This window comes from Bos indicus x Bos taurus, chromosome 16 (assembly GCF_003369695.1).
Source record: "Bos indicus x Bos taurus breed Angus x Brahman F1 hybrid chromosome 16, Bos_hybrid_MaternalHap_v2.0, whole genome shotgun sequence".
Lineage (NCBI taxonomy): Eukaryota > Metazoa > Chordata > Mammalia > Artiodactyla > Bovidae > Bos > Bos indicus x Bos taurus.
The window spans coordinates 27017591-27041484 of NC_040091.1; the positions used below are offsets into that span (position 1 = coordinate 27017591).

The 23894-nt window shown below is 43.9% G+C and overlaps 1 protein-coding gene across 6 annotated transcripts in view; it reads left to right on the forward strand.

Annotated features, from left to right (window-relative positions):
* The window catches only part of CNIH3 (cornichon family AMPA receptor auxiliary protein 3), a 276611-nt gene that overhangs the window by 85135 nt on the left and 167582 nt on the right, over positions 1-23894 (forward strand). Inside the window, exons 1-2 of one of the 6 annotated variants that reach the window (XM_027564552.1) lie at positions 14814-15008; positions 15979-16175. The exons of the other annotated variants lie outside the window; for them this stretch is intronic. Of the exons in view, the coding sequence (XP_027420353.1) occupies positions 16170-16175 (6 nt within the window). The 5' untranslated portion in view covers positions 14814-15008; positions 15979-16169. Of the gene's footprint in view, positions 1-14813; positions 15009-15978; positions 16176-23894 lie in introns of those variants that run through there. 6 annotated transcript variants of the gene reach the window in all.

Sequence of the window (23894 nt, forward strand, 5' to 3'; positions counted from 1 at the left end):
TTCCCCACCCAGGGATTGAACCCATGCCCCCTGCCTTAGGAGCATGGAATCTTAACTACCAGACCACCAGAGGAGTCATGAAAATCTCTGTTTTTATACTGTCTGTAGAATCTTCCTAGCTTCCATTCAAATCTAGATCTCCATATAGCCTTTCTTGGGCCACCTAATTGGAATCAATTATTCCTGACTTCATCTTTCCATAGTATTTTTCTTACTCCTCTCCTATATTTCTTATTTTTACATTGCTTTATATTATAGCTAGTTGCCTTCTGTCCAGATTTTATGCTTCTCAAGGGCAGCCATTGAATCTTATTCCTTTCTGTGTCCATCCCTTAGAGCTTCACATGTAGTGTGTGTGCATGCTCAGTCACTAAGTCGTGTTTGACTCTCGAAACTCTGTGGACTGTAACCTGCCAGGCTCCTCTATCCATGGGATTTCCCAGGCAAGAACACTGGACTGGGTTGCCATTTCCTCCTCCAGGGATAGAACCCCAGAATGGAACCCACAGTCTCCTCCATCTCCTGAATTGGCAGGCGGATTCTTTACCACTGAGCCACCTTCATACATAGTGTTAGTCAGTTAGTTCAGTCATGTCCGACTCTTTGCAACCCTATGGACTGCAGTATGCTAGGCTTCCCCGTCCATCACCAACTCCCAGAGCTTCCCTCTCCCTCCCACCAACTCCCAACTCCCAAACTCATGTCCATCAAGTCGGTGATGCCATCCAGCCATCTCATCCTCTGTCATCCCCTTCTCCTGCCTTCAATCATTCCCAGCATCAGGGTCTTTTCCAGTGAGTCAGTTCTTCCCATCAGGTGGCCAAAGTATTGGAGCTTCAACTTCAGCATCAGTCCTTCCGATGAATATTCAGGATCGATTTCCTTTAGGATTCACTGGTTTGATCTCTTTGTAGTCCAAGGGACTCTCAAGAGTCTTCTCCAACACCACAGTTCTAAAGCATCAATTCTTCGGTGCTCAGCCTTGTTTATGGTCCAACTCTCCATACCTGACTACTGGAAAAACCATAGTGTTGACTATACATAGTGGGTTCTCTGCAATATTAGCAAATGAATGAATACTAAGCAAATCCTACAGTGTGGATCACTGAGAGGCTGGTGTTGAAGTATATATTATAGCTTCAGAATTCCTGATCTAGAACTTTCCTGGTGGTCCAGCAGCTAAGACTCTGCACCCCCAATGCAGGGGGTCCAGGTTTGATTCCTGGTCAGGGAACTAGACTCCACATGTTGCAACTAAGACCCAACACAGCTAAAAAGAAAAAAAGAATTCTTGATCTTTTTTCACCAGAGCCAGAAGTTCAAAAGGAGGTGATTTAGTTGGTGGAGAAGTAGCCTATGGGAAGTCTGAAACGGGAGCGCAGCTGTATTCCCATTTCATTTTGTTCCTGTAGATTTTGTCTCATGGCCTTGACTTGAAATTTCAGTTGGAAACTTGAAATGCAACAAAAATAGTTTCTTCTGTGTCATCCAATAATAAGGCTTTCGAAATCCTTTATTTCCATGTAAACATTTCTCTTGAAAATCAACTCTGCTACAAAGTGGGGCTAATTCAACTGCCATCCATGCGGATGTAGTTGTGAGGATGACTTTAAATGGGACATTTTTAGACTCTCCAATATGTCAACAAGTTAAGAGTTTCATTCATTTAAAAAATGTAAATAAATGCAGCTGCATCTGGTTATACAGACAATAAAAGTGAGATCGTGATGGTGCTAAAGCAAGTGGGAAGATGCTCTAAATTGAGAGACAACCAGCTTCGAGCCTAATTTAAGGAGTACCAATAAATATATTTAGAAAACTCATGCAACAAAACTCATACCTCCAGCTCATCTTTTTTTTTTCACTCTGTGGGCTAGCTGAACTCATCATGACAACTTCAGAACAACAAATAAAGACAATAAACAAATAAACAACAAATACCAAAACATAAAGTGGTGAGAAAGGAAAGTCACGTGCATCAAACATGCATGTTGGAATTCTCCATTACTCTACATAAAATAATTGTATAACTTTGTATTTCCCGTTAGAATCTTTTGTTGAGTTAAACAGTGTTAAACTTTCAAAATTTAGATTTCCAGAAATCAAAGAGAGCCTGTTTGTTTTAAGATATAATGTATTTTTCTCCTAAAATGTCATTATAAATGCAACTATGTACCCGGGCTGGCCCAGTAATGCCATTTATGCTTATAACATTGATGCCATATCATATATTTGCAAGGAAAATTAGTTTAAAAAAATGTTTGCACTGCAATATTAACATTTATGTAAGTAATTTAATCTCTCATCCTTAAAATTGATGAAGAAAGGCTTTCATTCTTACTAAATGATAATGCCTGTGGAAAAATAGATTTCATTAAAGGAGAATGAAAATATAGATTGGTACTATAGTGGAGAGTCTGAAGGGAAATTTGGGCTCTTTCGCAGGCCTTCTAATTTGCTACTATTGGTTCTTGATGACATTACATTTCACTCCCAAATGCAGGGCCTTCCTTTTTCCTCACATGGATATATCACTAGTACTGCTTTAAACTTATCATTCATGATTACGGTCATTTTTCTTTGACTCACAAATGGAAAAAAAGGGGACACAAGAGACATTTTCCTGAGGTAACTGAACAAAAATTACATGAGAGGAAAGAGGGAGAAGAGGCTCTTAACAAGGCTCTGTGTGCATATGAAGAATAAATTTCCCCTAGTGGTGAATGGAGCTGAGTCAGCAAAAATGCAAGATTCCACCCCCCCCCCCCCACCCCGCCTTTTAAAAAAGAAAGGAGCTGGTCATTAGATTTGGTGGTTCTCTGTCATGCTATTACCTCCTGAGAGGCAGGGACCATCACAGGATCAAGCGCAGAAAGCACACACGGTGCCACTGGCTGTTCTTTTTTATGGGGCATTCATCTATCAGTTGTTTCTAAGTTTGAGATTTACTGCTCTCTCTCATTAACAACTTTGGATTTTATAACTGTGATTTGTTTCTCTCATTTTTCCATATGAAGTAAATGAGTGTATTCTGTTTTTTAAAAACTTGTATCTCTATCACCATCATCTCCCATCCAACTTGCTGCTACTATTGAGGTAATACTTTTATAAGACCTTTCTTCAGCCAAGAAAACCTGCGTGGCTTCCCATTTTCTTCACAAGTAGAAACTTTTCTGCCAAGTGTCTAGATTCTCCATAATAGGACCTCCCCCTTCATAGCCAAGCCCACGCCTCCTCCACGTCTCATCAGATCCCTCTTCTGTGATTTGGCCAGAATCTTTCCTGTTCTTTGAAAATGCCACAACCATTCCAGCTTCTATGCATCGTCAGCTCATGTTCTCCTTGCAATTCATACTTTTTATCCCCAGCTATCTAAATTCCACCTATATGCAGGAAACAATGTTTGGAGATCTAGTCTATTTGTAATAATTTTAGCCACCCCCTGGTGATGTTTGTGCTACATAACCCAGCCTTTTAAGCTATGTATGATTGGACTAAGAGAGTATATCTGACCCAAATGAAACAATCAGACTCTTTTCCCAGGAACTTGGAAATGAAACTGAAAGCAGTCTGAGTGTTCGGATGTGGAACATGTGAACTTAGGAGCTGAGGATCAACCACATTTTCCTTTGTGGAAGAGAGTATGGAAACCTAATGATAGAAAGAGAGCATGCAGTGCTTAGGGTGCTCGGTAGAAAATAACAGAAACCAACTCTGGTTTGTTTAAGCAGACTATGTATTTCAAGGTCTTACGTAGCTCTTAGAATCAATGGGGAAGCTGGAAAGCCAGGTTTGGAAAATGGACAGGGACCAAGGGAGACTAGGCAGTCAGGGACAGCCAAGGTGTCTGACCAGAGACTATCTGGTTAGAAGGTCACTGTAAGCTCCATGTCTTGTGTTGACTTGTATAGGACCATATAGCAGCTGCAATGCTCCTTCTAAAATTTAACTCAGATTATGCCACTCTCCTGTGGTTGGATAAGAAAGAATTTCTTTGGTCTTTGTCCCAGGTTCCTGGCTTGGTGCTTCTAAAACACCTTAGAATTTCCCAGGTGATAAAAATGCTATTGTTATTCATGGTGGGTCTTGATCATTTATGCTAATGAGATGGCTCTGGATGGGAGTCATTTGGACCTGGAAGCTCTGGACCCCGAGGCTTAGATGAGCATCAGTGCTTGATAAGCACATCCATGTGCTGGGAGGGTGACTCATCCTGATTCCTTGGGATGCTCCTAGTCCACACCCTATGTGTCTCTTCATTTGACTGGTCCTGATTTGTATCTTTTATAATAAAACTGCAAGTGTAGGTCTAGTGCTTGCCTGAGTTCTGTCAGTTGCTCTGGTTAAATTGAGGGAGTCATAGAACCTCCTGAATTTTTAGCCAGTTGTTCAGAAGTGTGGGTGGCCTCAGAACCCTTGAACTTGCAGCTGACATATGAAGTAATGACTGTCTTCTTGGGGGCTGTGGGATCTCTGCTGACCCAGGGGCTTGGTATCAAAATTGTATTGCCATATTCCACCTCCTTGAACTTCCATTAACTTTTATTAAACCAGAATAACACAAATCTTCACCATGGCCTTGCCAGACCTGACCCCTGTTGCCTCTCCCACTTTCCCTCCACATTCACTTCACTCCAGCTACGATGGCCTTTTTTTCTGTCTCTCGTACAAACCAAGCTGGCTTCATTTCAGGTCCTTGCACTTGCTGTTCCATCTCCCTAGAAGGCCTTTCCTCCAGATCTTTGCCCAGACTTCTCTGAGGGTGAAAGTGCTGTTGGTCTTGTTCACCTCTGTATCCAAGACCTAGAGCCATGGCTTTATTGGTTGATTATAGACTCAGAGGTCACACTAGAGACGTGGTGAATCTATTCATTGTAATTCTGCAGCCGACAGGATTGAATTTGAGCTCTGATGTTTTAGCTCGATTGGCTCCATGGCTATAAGACAAGAGGTTCTCTTTTGCTGTAATAGAAACTTTATGGTTCTCTAACCCTGACATTAGGTCTTCCCTGTTAGCTCAGATGGTAAAGAATCCTCCTGCAATGCAGGAGACCCAGGTTTGATCCCTGGGATCAGAAAGATCCCCCTGGAGAAGGAAGGGGATGGTTACCCACTCCAGTATTCTTGCCTGGAGAATACTGGATAGAGGAGCCTGGTAGGTTACAGTCCATAGGGTCCGCAAAGAGCTGGACACGACTGAGTGGTTAACACTTTCGCTTTTCAATCCTGACATTAACTAAGATAGTAAAGCCCTGAACTGGTCTTTTTTTTTTTTTTCAATGTAACTCACCAGTGTGTTCAGAAAGCAGCCAGCTCATCCAGAGCCTTTCTAATCATTGTTCCTACCGAAATGGTGACTTACAGCCACCACTTGGTCTCCTCAAGCCTCACCTCCCATAAGCACTTCCTCCCAAGCGGCCAACGGTGAAAATTTAAGTCACCATTTGCTGCTGTGTACCATGGAAACCAGCATCCCAATTTCTCACTGGCATTGAGGTAATCACTGCATTCAAGCCAAGATCGCTCAGATGACCAATCCAGATACCTATTTTTGAGTCAGTTTCCTGGGGCTGTTTTAGAAGCTGAGCATGAGTTTGGTTGGAGAAACAAAAACTACTCTTGGTTTTTTAAACAGAGGGAATTTAACCCAGGAAATTGGTAACGAAGGTCTCGGGACAGTGGAACAGCAAAAACTGATCGTTTGAGGAGGCCACTGGCCATCCACCTCTAAGGAGGCTGCACAAAGTGAACATGCCTTACCAGAGTGCACCACTGTGCGGCTGTGCTGAACCGGCCTCCGGAGCAGGAACCCCGAGCCCTCCCTTGCTCCTGCTGCTGCCGTCACCACCACCGCTACCGCCACTGCTGCTTTTGTCACTGCCTCTGTTGCTCTTGCTGACGCTGCCACCGGAATCAGGAAAAAGGATCACTTCTCCCTTTCATCCACTTTTCAGTCTCCTCCCAGTGCCTCCCACTGGCAGAACCAGCTGGCAGGGAGTGTGCAAAATGCAGCCTCAGGCTTCCGGTCCTGGTGCTGGAGAGGAAGTGAAGTAGGGGGAGTGTTAGCTGAGAGGCCACAGCTTCTACATGGCATGAGCTCAAAGGTCACTCCCAGGCAAACCTTCCTTGCCCACCTAAACTAGAGCAGACAAGCTATGCTCACTCTCAAAACTATACATTACTATGTGTAAAATATATAACTAACGAGAACCTACAGTATAGCACCGTGTGGGGAGGGGGAAGAAGGTGCAACTTGTTTGTAGGACATATATCAAGTTAACCTTAAAAACACATTCGAATATACATTGGGGCTTCTCTGATAGCTCAGATGATAAAGAATCTGCCTGCAATGCAGGAGACCTGGGTTCGATCCCTTGGTTGGGAAGATCCCCTGGAGAGGAATGGCTACCCACTCCAGTATTCTTGCCTGGAGCATTCCATTGACAAAGGAGCCTGGCGGGCTACAGTCCATTGGGTTTTCAAAGAGTCGGATATGACTGAATGACTAACATTTTCACTTTCTTTCCAATATGCATTAACTGCAGACAAGTATTGTTTAATTCCATTTATACGAGATAACCTGGAATAGTCAAATTCATAGAGTCAGAAAGTACTTTGGTAGATCCCAGGGGCCTGGAATGGGGGTTGAGGAGGGGGAATGAGGACTTAGTGTTTAATAGGAATAGAATTTCAGTTTAGGAAGATGAAAAATTCGGAAGGTAGATGATGGAGAGTGTTGTACAATAGTGTGAGTGTACTTAGTGCCACTGAACTCAGTTCAGTTAGCTCTGGTTAAAATGGGCTTCCCTGGTAGCTCAGCTGGAAAAGAATCCGCCTGCAATGTAGGAAATGCTGGTTCTATTTCTGGGTCAGGAAGATCAACTGTAGAAGGAATAGGCTACCCACTGCAGTATTCTTGGGCTTCCCTTGTGACTCAGCTGTCAGAGAATCCTCCTGCAACATGGGAGACCTGGGTTTGATCCCTGGGTTGGGAAGATCCCTTGGAGAAGGAAAAGGCTACATACTCCAGTATTCTGGTCTGGAGAATTCCATGGACTGTGTAGTCCATGGGGTCATAAAGAGTCAGACACGACTGAGCAACTTTCACTTCAATTCACTTCACTTCATGGTTAAAATAGTATGTTGTATATTATGGAACTTTTACAGTAATAAAAAAAAAAACATAAAAACCTCCCTGGACTTAGTCCTCACAGAACTTTGTATGGATTGTTATTGTATATTATATTACACATGTACATAGATGTATATGCATATTTCATATATTTATACATTTGTGTCAGTTTATGTTTTCCCTGCTAGATGCTTCTGGAAGGCAGGGCCTATACAGGTTTTGCTTTCCAGGGTCTGCAGTGCCTACATGTAATAGACACTCATAAACGTTTGTGGAATAAGTGAAGAGCTCCAAACACCCACACCTTACTGCTCATGCTTCATCATTTTCTCTCCTTTAGTCTTAATTCAGTTCCATCTATCATAATATTTCAAATCCCACAAAGAACTGTGAGACTTTTAGTAAGAAAGTTTGTTGTTTAGAAAGGTTCTTATCACCTTTAAAAAAACGTGCACATTCAACAACAGTGTGAAACCCCAGAGCATTTCAGCCCCTCCAGATTCCCTGCCACTCAGGATAACTTTCAAGTTTGTGTTGGAAGTTCCAGCATCGGGCCTCGAAGATCTCATGTGGTTTTAAGTTTAGGGGCCTGACTGGGCAACAAGGTGCTTTCAAGAAGGGCATAACAAAAATAGATGTAAGAACAAACATCAGAAAGTGCCAGGCTGAGGAGTGAGGAGCACAGAGGAGTCAAAGGGCCCTCTGGCATTGAAGGAAGGAGGGAGGCAGGAAGCAATTTCATCTGAGTCAGCTTGAACATAGGGTCTCTGTAAAGCTAATATTGGGCTTCCCAGGTGGTGCTAGTGGTAAAGAACCTGCTTGACAATGCAGGAGACATAAGAGACGTGGATTCGATCCCAGAGTTGGGAAGATCTTCTGGAGGAGAGCACAATCCACTCCAGTATTCTTGCCTGGAGAATCCATGGACAGAGGAGCCTGGCGGGCTATCTTCCATAGGGTTGCAAAGAGCTGGGCATGACTGAAGTGACTTAGCAGCACACGAGGCTAATATTTGGCTTCTGCAACATGTATTTGGCTTCCCTTGTGGCTCAGCTGGTAAAGAATCCACCTGCAGTGCGGGAGACCTGGGTTCAATCCTTAGGTTGGGAAGATCCCCTGGAGAAGGGAAAGGCTACCCACTCCTGTATTTCGGCCTAGAGAATTCCATGGACTGTATAGTACATGGGGTCCCAAAGAGCTGGACACCACTGGGCAACTTTCACTTTCACAACATATATGAGTCTGTGAAGTCTGCCATAATAAAGTACCATAGACTGAGTGGCTTAAACAATAGAAATTTATTTTCTTACTATTCTAGAGGCTGAAGTCAAAGATCAAGGTGTCAGCAGGGTTGGTTTCTTCTGAGGCCTCTGTTCTTGGCTTGCAGCCCCTTTTCACTGTGTCCCCTCATGGATGCCCCTTGGTCCGTGTGTGCATATATCTCTGTCCAGATTTCCTCTTCTGATAAGGACACCAGTCACACTGGATTATAGTTCACTTGTATGACCTCACTTTAACTTAATTACCTCTGTAAAGACACTCCCTCCAGATTCGGTCACATTCTGAAGTACTGGAGGTTAGGATTTCAGCATGTGAATTTGAGGGGCATGATTCAGCCTGCTGCTGCTGCTGCTGCTAAGTCGCTTCAGTCGTGTCCGACTCTTAGCGACCCCATGGACTGCAGCCTACCAGGCTCCTCCGTCCATGGGATTTTCCAGGCAAGAGTACTGGAGTTGGGTGCCATTGCCTTCTGCAATGATTCAGCCTATAACACTGCAAACTTGGCTTCCTTCTTGCATATTTGTTTATCTCTATTATGGAAGTTTTTCTCAAACTGGAATCACAATATACTAACCTGTATCTCCCATGTTGCCAGTTTCCAGAGGGCTTCAGGGAGAACTGAAGTGGTTTGCAATAGGACACAGTAAAACGCTGTACCCTGTCCCTCCGGCACACCTCTCAGCTGCTGTCAGTGAGCATGAACTTGAGAGAGACTGCATGAGAGACCATCCTGGGGGATGATGGCTGAACCAGAGCTGGGTCAGGGAAATGAGGAGGAGTGACCTTACACAAAGAGTCAGACATGACTGTGTGACTGAACTGAACTGAACTTATATGTGTGTGTATATATATATATATATATATATACACACACACTTTTTTTTTTAAATGGAGCTTCCCTCATAACTTAGATGGTAAAGAATGTGCCTGGAATTCAGGAGACCCAGGTTTGATCTCCAGGTTGGGAAAATCCTTTGGAGAAGGGAATGCCAACTCACTCCAGTATTCTTGTCTGGGAAATCCCATGGACAGTGGAGCCTCAGTTCAGACTCTTTGCTACCCCATGAATTGCAGCACGCCAGGCCTCCCTGTCCATCACCAACTCCCGGAGTTCACTCAAACTCACATCCATCGAGTCGGTGATGCCATCCAGCCATCTCATCCTCTGTCGTCCCCTTCTCCTCCTGCCCCCAATCCCTCCCAGCATCAACAGTGGAGCCTAGTGGGCTATAGTCCATAAGGTTGCAAGAATCGGATATGATGTAGTGACTAAACCACCACCCACCATACATATTTTAATATTTGTTTTATTTTTGACTGCACTGGGTCTTCGGTGCTGGGTGCAGGCTTCCTCTAGTTGTGGCACCAGGGCTTACTCTTTAGTTGTGGTGCACGGCTCTCTCACTGAGGTGGTTTCTCTTGCTGTGGAGCACAGGTGCTAGGCCTGAGGGCTTCAGTAGCTGTGGTTTATGGGCTTACTTGCCTCTCTGCATGTGGGATCTTCCTGGACTAGGGATCGGACCCATGTTTCCTGCATTGGCAGGTGAATTCTTAACCACTGGGCTACAAGGAAAGCCTTTGTTTTATAGATTTTGTCTAGCTTTCTTGGTAGGTTCATGCAGAAGATAAATCTGGTCCCCTTTACTCCATTTTAGCTGCAACTGGAAGTCAAATAGTCTACAGTTATCTTTTTATCTTTAAGTAGTATATTTAAATTTACATTTCCTAGTCTATCAACTCCAAAAATGAATCAGTGTCTTAACTCTTCCTAAGAAATTCAAAAACATTTGCACTCTGATAGTACCTCCCCCCTGGATCTCCTGTTTTTGGCACATTCTGAAATTTTTTCCCTAATGTATTATCATCAAAAGCTTATTATTTTAAAACTGTGTAACTCTTCTTCCAAGATATTTATAATGATCTCATAATGTGTTGTAACTCTAGTTACCAGTTAAGATTCATTTCTATGTTTAACTGAATTCAGATCATCCTAGTTTTTTATTTAGGAAAAAAAGCTACTTTGGCTTCTTCCTGCATAAGTTCATTATTTTGATTGCAAAATCCACTGTTGAAGGCAGCTTGTGCCATTTACATCAGTGAATTTGCATTGGTTTCTATTATTAGCTTTTAGGCTAAGCACACCTAGAATGGATCCGTCTCTCTGGATAGACTCATATTGACCAATTTCATGAGCGATTCAAAAGGAATCTAGTATGATATTTTGTTCATTTATAATGAAAAATTTAAGTCCTTTTGGGACCAAGGTACATTCTCTGGTCAGTGTGTTGTGTCTCAATAGGAAGGTATACTCAGAAGGTCAAATTTTTTCCAAAGCTTCTAGGTTATTCTGTAATCACAGCAAAGTAGTTGTGGGGGTGAGCTGCACTTTTAAAATAGTTAAGGATATCAGGTTCAGAGCACCAGTCTCTACTGGAGAGATGTCCCCACTATGTGCACCCAGAATCTGTGGGCCAAGGTGTCTGCTTTCCTGCGTATCTTGGGTGGGTCCCCACAGTTGCCTCTGACATTTGTTTAGTCTGTTTCATTGCTAATTTAATGCCTTCCATGTATATACCAATTTAATTGCTTCAACTTTGGATCTGTAACAATACTGAAAGAATTTCCTTATTTATCCAGTGTTTGTTCCTAGCAATATTTTATCTTTAAGGTATTTTTTAAAACATGCTGAATCTCATTAAGACTTGAGTGTTAGTTTTACACTTTCAGTTTTGGGGGAACTTTGCAGTTGCCTCTCAGACAATGATCTCCTTTCTTGGAATGCCTACCTGTTATTTGTGACTTGTTCCCACCTTATTCTGCTTGTTTCTTTTTAAACAATGGTCTTATTGTTCCCAATTGTCAGGATCTTGAGAGATGTCCTATATGTATTTGCATTCTGCTTAATAGTTAGTACAGCATCTTATACAGAGAAAGTATTTAATAGGTATTTGTCAATTGGAATAAAAAGATAGATTTCTTGATCTCCTTCTGTTCTTTGCCATCTTAATGCCCAGATGTAGACTGATGCCCTATGTGTTTTTTAAAAAGGAGATTTGGAAACCTATTTGAGTCCACTTGATATTACAAGGTGGGTTTCCTGGATGGCTCAGAGGCAAAGAATCTGCCTGCCAATGCAGGAGACACGGGTTCGATCCCTGGGTCTAGAAGATCCCCTGGAGGAGAAAATGGCAACACGCTCCCATATTCTTGCCTGGGAAATCCATGGACAGAGGAGCCTGGTGGGCTACAGTCCATGGGGTTACAAAGAGTTGGACATGACTTAGCAACTAAAACAGCAAAAAGCAATGTTATAAGGCATGAGTGACTCAAGTCATAGGAGAAGGCAGACGTGGGTGAATGGGAAGGAAGGGAACTACTAGTTCAAGAAGGAAAATACAAATGAAAATGCCAAGACAGGTATTACTATATTGAGCATAAAAGTTTAAGTTTTTCAAATAAAGTCATTATATCGATGGTTCAGAGTCTATCAGAGCAGCATTACTTAGTCTTGCCCACCCTAAAAGCAGCCTCCCTGACAACAGAACCCAATTATTTCAGCTACAGTTTAGAGGTGGAGTGAGGTGACAGGCTTCTAATAGGGGCTAATCAGTTCTGCCCACGTTCCTGTATGAAACTGTGTTCAGATGAAACTCAATGGGTTTCAGTGACAATGAATAGTGAGGTAATGCCCACTGTGTGTGGCAAAGAGACTGCAGTTTCACTGGCCATCAGTGAGGTCAGGAAAGCTGGCAGAAGGGGATGTAGGAACGTGGACATGCATCCCCATTCATTCACATCAGCTCTGGCCTTCTCCTTGTTCCCCCCTTTCCAAGGCTCTGCCCAGGGTCAATCACCTCCTGACCCACGTCTTCCACTCCAGGTGTGCTGGGGTAGGTGTACTTGTTGTACATTCCCACACCACGCTATGTTTCCATACTACCCCGTGCTTCCTGAGACTGTAGCCCTAAAACCACTGAACCGTAACTGCCCATTTACTTCATTGTCTCTCTCAGGGGTAGGACTGTGTCTTCTTCATCTCTGAATAAAATGCTGTTGGGCTGCACCCCACAGGCCTGAAACCCTTGTCACTGCCCAGCCACACAACCGAAGGAAGAGCCTAGAGATGGCAACTGAGACCTCAGTGATCTATTGGATAGGGAATGTTTAAACTTCTGAAGCAAGGTCCTGGGGTGACCGTGTAAGGCAGACAGCAGACAGGACACAGCAGCAGTCTTTGCTGCTCTGGTGGAGGAGAAGGAGTCTATAGTGGGAACTGACATCAGGTTGGCTCACCAGTTACCAGGGAAACCAGCAGAGTGGCACATCCCTCATAGCCCCTCCGGTTAATCACCTGGGCCAATGTTTTCCCTTTGATAAACTATCGTAGTGGCGCTGTTCTGATCTGAACAGTGATTGATGAGGACAACCCCTGGCTGGGGCCAGAGGGCAAGTATGCAGGCAGGTACTGATTAGGAGGGAAGGTCAGTCGTGTGACTAGGGTGCAGGTGAAGCAGAGACTGGTTGGGAAGGGGATGCACAGAGCGCAAGAGAGCCACCAACTTATTTATTTATGGCTGTGTTGGGTCTTTATTGCTGTGTGCTGTGTGAGCTTTTCTCTCATTGTAGCAAGTGGGGCTACTCTGCAGTTGCAGTGTTTGGACTTCTGATTGCTGTGGCTTCTCTTGCTGCGGAGCACTGGCTCTAGGGCGCACAGGCTTCAGTAGTTGTGGCACGTGGGCTCAGTAGTTGTGGCTCTTGGGCTCTAGAGCAAGGTTGTGATGCATGAACTTAGTTGCTCTGAGGCATGTAGGAGCTTCTGGGATCAGGGATCAAACCTGTGTCTCCTGCATTGGCAGGTGGTTTCTTTACCACTGAGTCACCAGGGAAGCCCTGAGAACTGCCATCTTGATTGGCCTGACTGTACAAATGCTTAGCACACTGTGGTGGTGATGAGTGTTCAAGATGTACCTGTAGGAAGACCATGAGGATTACAGGAGGATGGGGTGAATTTGAGATGCTCGCTCACCTGGCTGTTATAGGACAGGCACATCCTTGATGACAGAGATGCTAAGGCTTTCTCCAGCCTACAAATATTACACATCTGGAACTCTAGGCACAGGTAAGTTGAATGCAGACTACCCTGGGATTTTTACTATCGTAGATACTCGGTTGGAGAGAGATGTGAAAGTGTGCTTGCTTTACGGGGGCTCTCAGGAGCTTATTTGGCTCTTCTGGACACGTGGACTTCTCACCAGTTGGCTTGTTTCCTGCCATCTTTGCCTAGTGGTGCTGCTTAGCCTGTAAGATGCAGATTGGTTTTCTTCTCCCCTGGCAAGAATTCCTTGCTGTTTCACTCCCACACCCAGATCTGGTTGGGAGGCCTCCAGTGGGGGGTGGCCATGTTGTGAGTTAGTTTGAGGTTTGGGGGACCCAGCTCATTCACCAGGTTTTGCTCTCTTTAGACTGTGGGCATCTCTCCACTCCCACTGTCCTCCTACCATAGCGCCCCCTACTAAAAATCTGTGCTCCTCTCCGAGGTAGTGCTCCCTAAAATTGGGTGTATGTTCTTCCAGTCTTTTTTCTATGCATTTACACATGGAACATCAAAAGTGGAGTTCAAATTCTGTTTTTTCTTCTTTTTACAAATGAGGTCATACTACAGATTCTTTGGTTCTAGGGTCTTTCTTCCTTCTTTTATTTCCTTTCTTCCTCCACTTCTTTCCTTCCCTCTCTCCCCTCCTTCCTTCCCTCTCTCCCCTCCTTCCTTCCTCTCTCTCTCCCTTCCTTTCCCTCCTAACAAAATGGATGTTTATAAGGAATTATCTCCCTCTGCTAAGGGCATATAAACTACTTAATTTGCATTCAAATAATTGTCACCTCTGTAGGAAGCATCCATTTGCTGCAGGTCAACTATGCAGTTTGTTGAGGATTAATTAACCGTGTAGTTTTCCAAAGTTTCTCTCTTTTCTCTCCATAGGCACAAATAATCCACCTTGAGGGGAGGGATAGAAAAGCATTTCAGAGACCGAAGGGCAAGAGTCTCTGTTGTGAACATGCTGTTTGTGCCCTGGATTTCTTGTTCTCTGCTCAATTCCTATCTGTTCCCTGGCCTTGAACACCCACTACTGTTCTGCCTGGAAGCACGGCCTGACCTTGCCTGGGCGAAACCTGATTGAAGAAGCGTCTCTGCCTGCCTTTGTGCACATTCACCTTGGAAAGATGTAAAAATGATCAAACAGTTGGATAGGGTTCTTAGGGCAGATCCACGTTTCTGTGAATGAATAACATTTATTCAATATTTACTCTGTGCCAGGCATAGTTATAAATGCTTTACATGTATTAACTCAGTTAATCCTCCCAACCTTTTACAGTGGATTCTATCATGCTCCTTATTTTACAGATAAGGAAAATGAGGCTCAGAGAGGTTGAGCCACTTCCCTCAGGATGCACAGTGAATTATGGAGAAAAGATCTGAACATGAGCAGTCTGACTCCAGATCCTGTGCTCATAGTGTGGAAAGTGTTGCCTCCAGATGTAATTACAGTTTAATGAAGACCAACAACATTTCAGTCACTGTGGGAAGAACTTGGATTCGGTAAGGCCTTTAATGGTCCTTTTTTGCAGATTCAGGACAAAGCTGGCCAGTGCTGTTTTAAAGATCTAGGAACACTTCCTTTGGAGGCTCCATCCTACATCATTTAAAAAAATAAAATGTTACAGGAAATGTAATTTTTTTTGGCTGTAAACACTTGGAAGACCTGTAAGAAATAATTTTGCTTTCAAAGCAATCAAGCTATGAACAATTTACTTAATTCACTATTGGCTGTAGTTTCTCATTTACACTTGGAATTTTTGTGAAGAAAGAAAGCCTAAACTGCAGATTGTTTCTAAGCATAATGAAAATTTTATGAATATTAATTTAACAAATGAGGCTGACATAATATTACATTTTGTAGGCATGTAATTAAGTATTTATTGATTGTGGTGTTGTAGTATTCTTTTCATAGTTCATATATATATATACATATATATGTATATATGTGTGTATATATATATATACACATACATACACTTTTAAAAAATAATCCTAAACTTTTCTCTTGCCCTTGAATGGACTTGTAGACCCAACACTGTGGCTGTGAGACCTAATGAATATTTTGAATCATTCATGTTCCTGGCCATACTCCATATCTGCTTGTTCCTCGCAGCTGATCATAAGTAGGCAGAATAACTGCCCCTCCACCCCAGGTGGCTCTCTGTAAGGCCCCTCCTGCTCCAGATGTGTTGCTCACTGGCAGCTGGTGAAGTTTTACAGGGACTCAGCTACGACTGGTGAGGAAGAGTGGCTATAACTTACAGCAGACCCAGCGTGTTGATTTTATCACCACGTGCTCCCTCATTCAGTTCTTCCAATCCATTGCCTGCAGTCTTGAGGCATTCGCTTTCTTTCCTTGAATCACGCAAGGAGAAACTGCCCCACCCGTCGCTGGGTTTTCCAGTCTTTTTGCATCGCTCGCCCCTGTCTTTGTAATGGCTCCTCTCTGCTTGACTGTGTCCTCTGCCAGGTCGTCTGGAACAGCACAGTGGTTGCAAGGTGGCTTTGGAAATCAGACATCCTAATCCTCACAGCCCACTTGGTGAACGGTCGCAGAGGTAGAATGTGGGGTGGAGCCTGTGAAAGGAGATGAGGAGCACCCAGGAACCACTTTTCTTACTTCATATTATCATTTCAACCCTGTGCTGCAATTTCTGAAAGATGGAGGTATCATTTTCAGCTTTTCAAGTCAGCTAATTACACTGCTGTGAGCTAGTAAAATAATTAATAAATGTTAACATTTGCATGTCATTTTAATTAAGAAATAAATGTCTTTAAATGAAAAAGTGCCTGCCAGCTTATACATTAATTACCGGAGTACTGAAAGTACCCTTTGCAAGGTGGCTCCCAAAGTACCCTGGGAAAATGAGCTGTCAATCACTTTTTGCTTGTATGAGTCACAGTGATGTCTTTCTTTGGAGTTCAAACTGCCAGCCAGGTTATGAGAGGGGGTGCTAACCCTGATAAGAGGAGAACAGTCATCTTAATTCTCTATATAGTTGGGGTGGTAGCAGACAATTGGGGCTCTATGCAGTTTTACTTCCATGGATGTTTCTGTTAATAATACCTTCTGATTTCTACTTTTTTATCATAAAAGGAAGTGATAGGGTCTTTCCTGGTGGTCCAGTGCTTAAGAATCTGCCTGCCAACGCAGGGGACGCAGGTTTGATCCCTGGTTTCGGAAAATCCCACATACCGTGGGGCAATTAAGCCTGTGTACCACAACTGCTGAGCCCGTGCTGTAGAGCCTGTGCTCTGCAACAAGAGAAGCCACTGCAAGAAGCCTGTGTACCACAGCTAGAAAAAAGCCCACATGAGGAAACAAAGACCCTCCTCTGTCCAGGAGATTTCCAAGGCAAGAATACTGGAGTGGGTTGCCATTTCCTTCTCCTAGGATCTTCCCGATGCAGGGATCAAACCCAGGTCTCCTGCATTGCAGGAAGTGTCCTGCATTACAGGAGGATTCTTTATTGACTGAGACACCAGGGAAGCCTGATGAAGGCCCATCATAGCCAAAAATAAATAAATAAATAAATAAGAGAAAGAAAAGTTGAAAAAGAGATGGCAATGCTTTGTCATATCATGAAATTAACTTCTCTGTGCTTGGTCTTCTATTCTTTACATTTTGCCAGGGTTTTCACACAGTCCCTATTAGATAATCAAGTGTAGGCTCTCAGGAGCAGGAATTAGGTCTATCTAGATTGCTCCTCTTTTATAAGATTTTCTCATTTTTTATTTTAAAGAAACATTTTAAAAGCTGTGAAATATAACACAATTAAGAAAAATGCATGAAAGTTAAAAGATTTTAAAAGTTATTATATGGCAAATACTCAGGTCAAAAGTAGAGTGTTGCTAGCATATCAAAACCTCATGCTTATCTCTTTCTAATTTTCTATCTCCCTGAAGGTAACCATCATCTTGACTTTGATGGTTATCATGTCTTTGCTTATTTTTCCCCAGTAGTTTTGCCACTTAAGTGTGAATCCCTAAACACCAAATTTTACTTCCACTTGTTTTTGAACTTTGTATAATCCTGGAGTAGGTTTCACTCAGCACTTGAGAAATTCATCCATATTGTCAGCTGTAGCATTGACGTATTAATTTTTACTATAGTACATCATGGAAGAACTCGACCACAATTTATTTATCCATTTTTACTCTTGGTGGACATTTGCCTCATGACAATGATGCTGCTGTGAACATTCTTTCTTGTACATGTCTTTTGGTGTGCATCTTATGCATATGTGATTCTATTTCTAGGTAATTCCAAACCTATGATGAAATTTTTGGGTTACAGGCTGAGCCTATTAGTAGTCAAGATTGTAAACGGTTTTCCAAAGTGACTGAACCATTTTGCACACTCTTCAGTAACATCAGGGACCTTCTGTTGTTCCATGTTTTCTCCAGCACTTGGTGTTACCAGATTTTTTTAGATTTAACCATCCAAGTGAGTGCTTAGTGATATCTTGTTGTGATTTTAGTGTATATTCCTGTCTTGATTAATGATATTAGGCACCTTTTCATAAGTTTATTGGCCACTAGGGTATCCTCTTTGGTGGAACATCTTTTCAAGTCTTTTGCCCTTTTTTTCTACTCAGTTCTTTGTTGTTGTTTTTTTTTAATTTTTAACTGACTTTTAGTAGTTTTATTTATAGTCTGGTTATGATCCCTTTATCAGTCAAATGTATTGAAGCTACCTTCTCTCACCCTGGTTTGTCTTTTCACTCTTTTCTGCCTTCCAAAACAGAAGTTCTGAATTTTGATAAATAGAAGTTCTTAATTGCAATGTATTCCAATGAATCCTTCTTTTCTTGTGTAGTCTGTAGGTTTCCTTTCTTGGTCGTAAATGGATTCTCTTATATTATTATTGTTATTTTTAAAAATAAATTTATTTTTGGCGGCATTGGGTCTTTGTTGCTGCACGTGGGCTTCCTCTACTTACTTCCTCTACTTCCTCTAGTTGTGTGCGTGGGCTTCTCTTGTTGCTGATCACAGGCTCTAGGTGCATGGGCGTTAGTTGTTGCAACATGTGGGCTCAGTAGATGTGGCTTAAGGGCTTGTTGCCCAGGGTATGTGGAATCTTCTCGGACCAGGGGTTGAACCCATGTCCCCTACATTGGCAGGCAGATTCCCAACCTCTGGACCAGGGAAGTCCCCTCTTGTATTATTTTTAAAAGTTTAAACTTTTTTGCCTTTTTCTTTTCATATTTAGATCTACAGTTCACCCAGAACTAATCTTAGTGAATGGTATGAGAGGAAATAAAGTTTTTTTTTTTCCTTTATGTCCAATTGATCTAGTCCCTTTATTGAGAAGACTGTCTTTCCCCCATAACTCGGATATTTATGCTGAGGTCACAGTTCTCCCAGGCTATTGCCTATCAGTGCCTGAGCACAGAGGGTACTAAAGCCTAATTTCTGTCCATGTGGGATACCTCTAATGGGGGTATTTGCTTGGAGACTACTCATCGACCTACTGAGACTTTCTCAGGACCCCACTGTGGTCAGAGGCTCTTCGTACCCAGGCTTCCTTCCACCCCTCACAGGTGTCAGACCTACAGGGGGTCCAGAGGCTCTCTCCACCTTCTGCCACTCCCTCCCTCTCTCTTTATCCTTCATATGCTGCTGTCCCTCTCCCTACCATTGCCCTCCCCCCACCCCAGTCAACATCTTGCAAATCTAATCCCATCTTGGCTTGGTTCCTTGGAGGACCTGAACTGATACAGAGTGGGAAGATCTTCAAGTAAGAGACAGTCATAATTCAGTGTCAAGATGACAAAAAACTGGGCTGAGTTCAGGGCAAAAGAGACTGGATGAGGAGAATGAATTGAAGGACTTTCTGAAAATAGAGTGAGTGGAAACTGTGCTTGACAATGTGAAGGGCAAGGGAGGGGGTGGAGTTGAAGGTGACTAAGACTGATACTAAATCATTGCGTCATGGAGGTGGAGCTCATTCCAGGGAACCAGCAACGACACTTCCCTCATAGCTCAGTTGATAAGGAATCTGTCTGCAACGCAGGAGACCCCAGTTCGATTCCTGGATCGGGAAGATACACTGGAGAAGGGATAGGCTACCCACTCCCGTATTCTTGGGCTCATTTCCTCATGGAGGTGGAGCTCATTCCAGAGAACCATCAATGACACTTCCCTCATAGCTCAGCTGGTAAAAAATCTTCCTGCAATGCGGGAGACCTGGGTTTGGTCCCTGGGTCCGGAAGATCCCCTGGAGAAGGAAAAGGCTACCCACTCCAGTATTCTGGCCTGGAGATTGTATAATCCATGGGATCTCAAAGAGTCAGACACGACTGAGCGACCTTTGCTTTCACTCAATGACACTAGTTCTATGCTAATTAAGGGATTATTTTGTGATAAAAAATTAATAGCAATGTTAAATTACATTTGTATTGGATCTAACAGTTTACTGAGTGCCTTTGTACTTTATCTCCCTTTTTAACAATAGGGGAGGAGGGGAAACGTGTAAGGGAGGTCCTCTTTGTCTTCCTTTTCGTGTGGTCTTTACTGCCACCCCTCTCACTTCTTTTTCCAAGGGCTGAAGATTCAATTGAAGGAATTGATCAGGTAAGGCCATTTCTAGTCAAGGTAGTGTAGTTGCTACCTTTTGGTCAAGGTAGTGTTAGCTCATGGCAAGCCTGTGTATGGTGGGAGAGGTCTTAAGGCAATGTGATGGTTGGAGAGGGGAGGAGGGTCTGGGATCTATGTTGATTTGGTTGGGAGACACCATATTTCAGAATACTTAGGGATGGTGACTTCACATAGGGAGCTAAAATGCTGATTTTTAGGGGTCATTGTCAAGAAGTGGAGAGAGACATGAAGGAAAGTGGAAAGTGTCAATGAGAGGGAAAGACCATTATAAGTGGATCAGCAGAGGGACAGTAATGTATTAAAATGTTTAAACAGGGTTGCATGGAGTATGCATGTGTGTGTGTATACATATATTCTAACCTCAGGTACGGTAATGAAAAAAAGAATTAGATGGAGAGAAGAGAAGTGTGAAAGATGTATGGAATTAGAAAGATTCCAACGAACTTTAAGATCCTTAAGACTGGCAGCCATTAATGTAGGCTCAGTCAGCTGGTCCATCTCAAGCATCTCCCGTAGCTGCTAGGCTCTACAGATGCTGTGTCTGGGAAGAAAGCTAGATTTTGAAGTTCCTTTCCATTCTAGGATTGGACAGACAGGTATTTATTTAAAAGAGCCATATGGTTCAAGGGAGTTTCTAAGTTTATACAGTTGGGTACCAGGTTTCAGTCTAAATTTGAGCTCTGGCTTTCTGCTTTCCTGTTGGCCCTGGATTGAGAATAGCCTTTCATTTACCAGCCATCTGGTCCCTCCAAAATCTCTCCTGCTGAGTGGTGTCTCCAAATATCTTCCCAGAGAGAGGACAGAATCTCCAATAAAATCTGGAAGGTGAATGTATATTTTTCCACTAGGGGATCCATAGGTGGAATCCTGGGGCGGAATAGGTCTCCATGTTGAAAGGGTCCATGTGACATGAATCACATTGATATTGATTTGATAGAGTGGGCTCCCTTGAGCAGTCACATGTTGAAGTGTGCCCTGTATGGGGAGTTCATGCCTATGCAGGCTTGGTGCTAATTATTCATCATCTAGCATCAATAAACATTTATAAGTGCCTGCTATGAGCAGGGCAGTGGTGGCACAAAGGGGCAGAAGAGTCCCATCAGAGATTGTACACATATTGTACCGTATGTACAACGTCACACCAGATTGTACCATATCATTTGTTAGAAAAGATGACAAAACTAGAGAACAATTTAGCTTTGGCCGTAACAATAATTATTTTCAGGAAAATAATTCATTATTATCTCCATCAGTACCACATCTGGATAGAAGAGGTAAAGTTGTCACCAGGGCTTGTAGAGATGAAAGTGAAAGTTGCTTCATTGTGTCTGACTCTTTGCAATCCCATGGGCTGTAGCCCACCAGGCTCCTCTGTCCATAGAATTTTCCAGGGAAGAACGCTGCAGTGGGTTGCCATTGCCTTCTCCAGGGAATCTTCCCAATATTTCCTGCATTGGCAGGCAGATTCTTTACCACTGTGCCACCTGGGGAGCCATCAAAGGGGCTTGTAGAGATCAGATCAGATCAGATCAAATCAGTCGCTCTGTCATGTCCGACTCTTTGCCACCCCATGAATCATAGCACGCCAGGCCTCCTTGTCCATCACCAACTCCTGGAGTTCACTCAGACTCACGTCCATCGAGTCAGTGATGCCATCCAGCCATCTCATCCTCTGTCGTCCCCTTCTCCTCTTGCCCCCAATCCCTCCCAGCATCAGAGTCTTTTCCAATGAGTCAACTCTTCGCATGAGGTGGCCAAAGTACTGGAGTTTCAGCTTTAGCATCATTCCTTCCAAAGAAATCCCAGGGCTGATCTCCTTCAGAATGGACTGGTTGGGTCTCCTTGCAGTCCAAGGGACTCTCAAGAGTCTTCTCCAACACCACAGTTCAAAAGCATCAATTCTTCGGCGCTCAGCCTTCTTCACAGTCCAACTCTCACATCCATACATGACCACAGGAAAAACCATAGCCTTGACTAGATGAACCTTTGTAGAGAACTTAATGTTAATTACGCAGTTAACTTTCTCTGCTTTCCATACCCTGGCCTTGACAACCCAGCATTTTGGACCTGGTGAGAGCAGGTCAAAATGAATTCAAGGGCTAACTAGAAGAGGATGCATGGATGCTTAATTGCTTCAGTCATGACTGATTCTTTACGACCCCATGGACTGTAACCCGCCAGGCTCCTCCGTCCATGAGAAGTTACAAAATGGGCCCATGGGGCCAGAGATGCTGAAAAGAATTGAACGGAGCTGTTACCACGTGGTTTGCTGGGGGAAGTCTGGAGTTTGGGGGCTGGGGGTGGAGACGTGAGTCTCAAGCCCGTCCTTCTAAGCACCAGATGGCAGAGCCACCTCACTGCACTCTGCCTGCTGCCTGGCCCATGTGCCTGCATGGTGCTGGCCTGCTGTGTCTCACACCAGGATGCCTTTATCTGCTAGGAGGAATAAGTATAGTTGAAACAAATGCATGGCAATACCTGGATGGATACAGCTCAATTGACTCCTGACAGGTCTCTGGCTAAGAGAGCCTGAAGCAGTTGCAGTTCTAGAAGAGCAAGTGGGGAGCAGAGGGGTGAGTGGGTAGGATAGTGTAGGACTAAGCACGTGATGGGTAGACTCTTTTGTCTCCTCTTACAGATGCCCCTAAGTCTGTGTGTGGGCAGGTCTGGAAATGAAAAAAGTAATTTCTTCCATTCAGTAGAGGTATGCTGTGCTGTGCTTTGTTGCTGAGTCATGTCTTGATTCTTTTTGACCCCACAGATTGTAGTTCGCCAGGCTCCTCTGTCCATGGATTCCCCAGGCAAGAATACTGGAGTGGGTTCCCATGCCCTCCCTCCTCCAGGGGATCTTCCCAACCCAGGGATCAAACCCAGGTCTCCCGCATTGCAGGCGGATTCGTTACCAGCTGAGCTACCAGGGTAGCTCTCAAAAGAGGTATTCTCATCACCAATAGTCAGGCTGTCAAGCTGGTGACCATTCCCGGATATATTCTTTGCAATGCTGGAGACTTCTCTTCATATACGTGTGTGCATGCTCAGTCGCTTCAGTCGTGTCCAACTCTTTGTGACCCTGTGGACTATAGCCCGCCAGGCTCTTCTGTCCATGGGATTCTCCAGGCAAGAATACTGGAGTGGATTGCCATGCCCTCCTCTATGGGATCTTCCCAACCCAGGGATTGAACCTGTGACTCCTGTGTCTCCAGCATTGCTGGAGGATTCTTTACCCACTGAGCCACAAGGCAAGCACCTCTCTCCGTACAGCAGGGGAGTTTCTAGGAGTTGAAGACCTGAGTGTATGGGAGGGGCCACGCTGCAATAGTTTTTCTCTTGCAAAAATTTTAAACCAGTCTTTACTTGTAATTTCAGTTTGTACTGTCCAGCTGCATTCCTTGAATCACTGTCAGGTCCCAACCAGACCTCCCAGCTGGCATCATCCTTGCAGCCAAGCGCAGGAGAGGGCGGTGGATGGATTATGCCCTCTGCTCTCCAGGACTAAGGCTGGACATTTTCTGGGCTTGTCTGGTAGGCATGATCCTAAGGAGAGCATGAACGCAGCTCCACCCTTCTTGCATTCTTTGCTCCAGGCCCTCCGATCCATCTAGTATCCAGAAGGAAACTTAGCTCGCTCCAGAGCCTCCACACCTGCAATTCCCCAACTTGGGGCTTTCTCTCCTTGCTTCTTATACCCACTCGGTTAGGGGAAGCACACTGACTGAAACCACCTACCTTGGCCAGGCACCTTGGTGACCATTTGCGTGAGTTATTTTATGACAGGAGGTCCTCGTA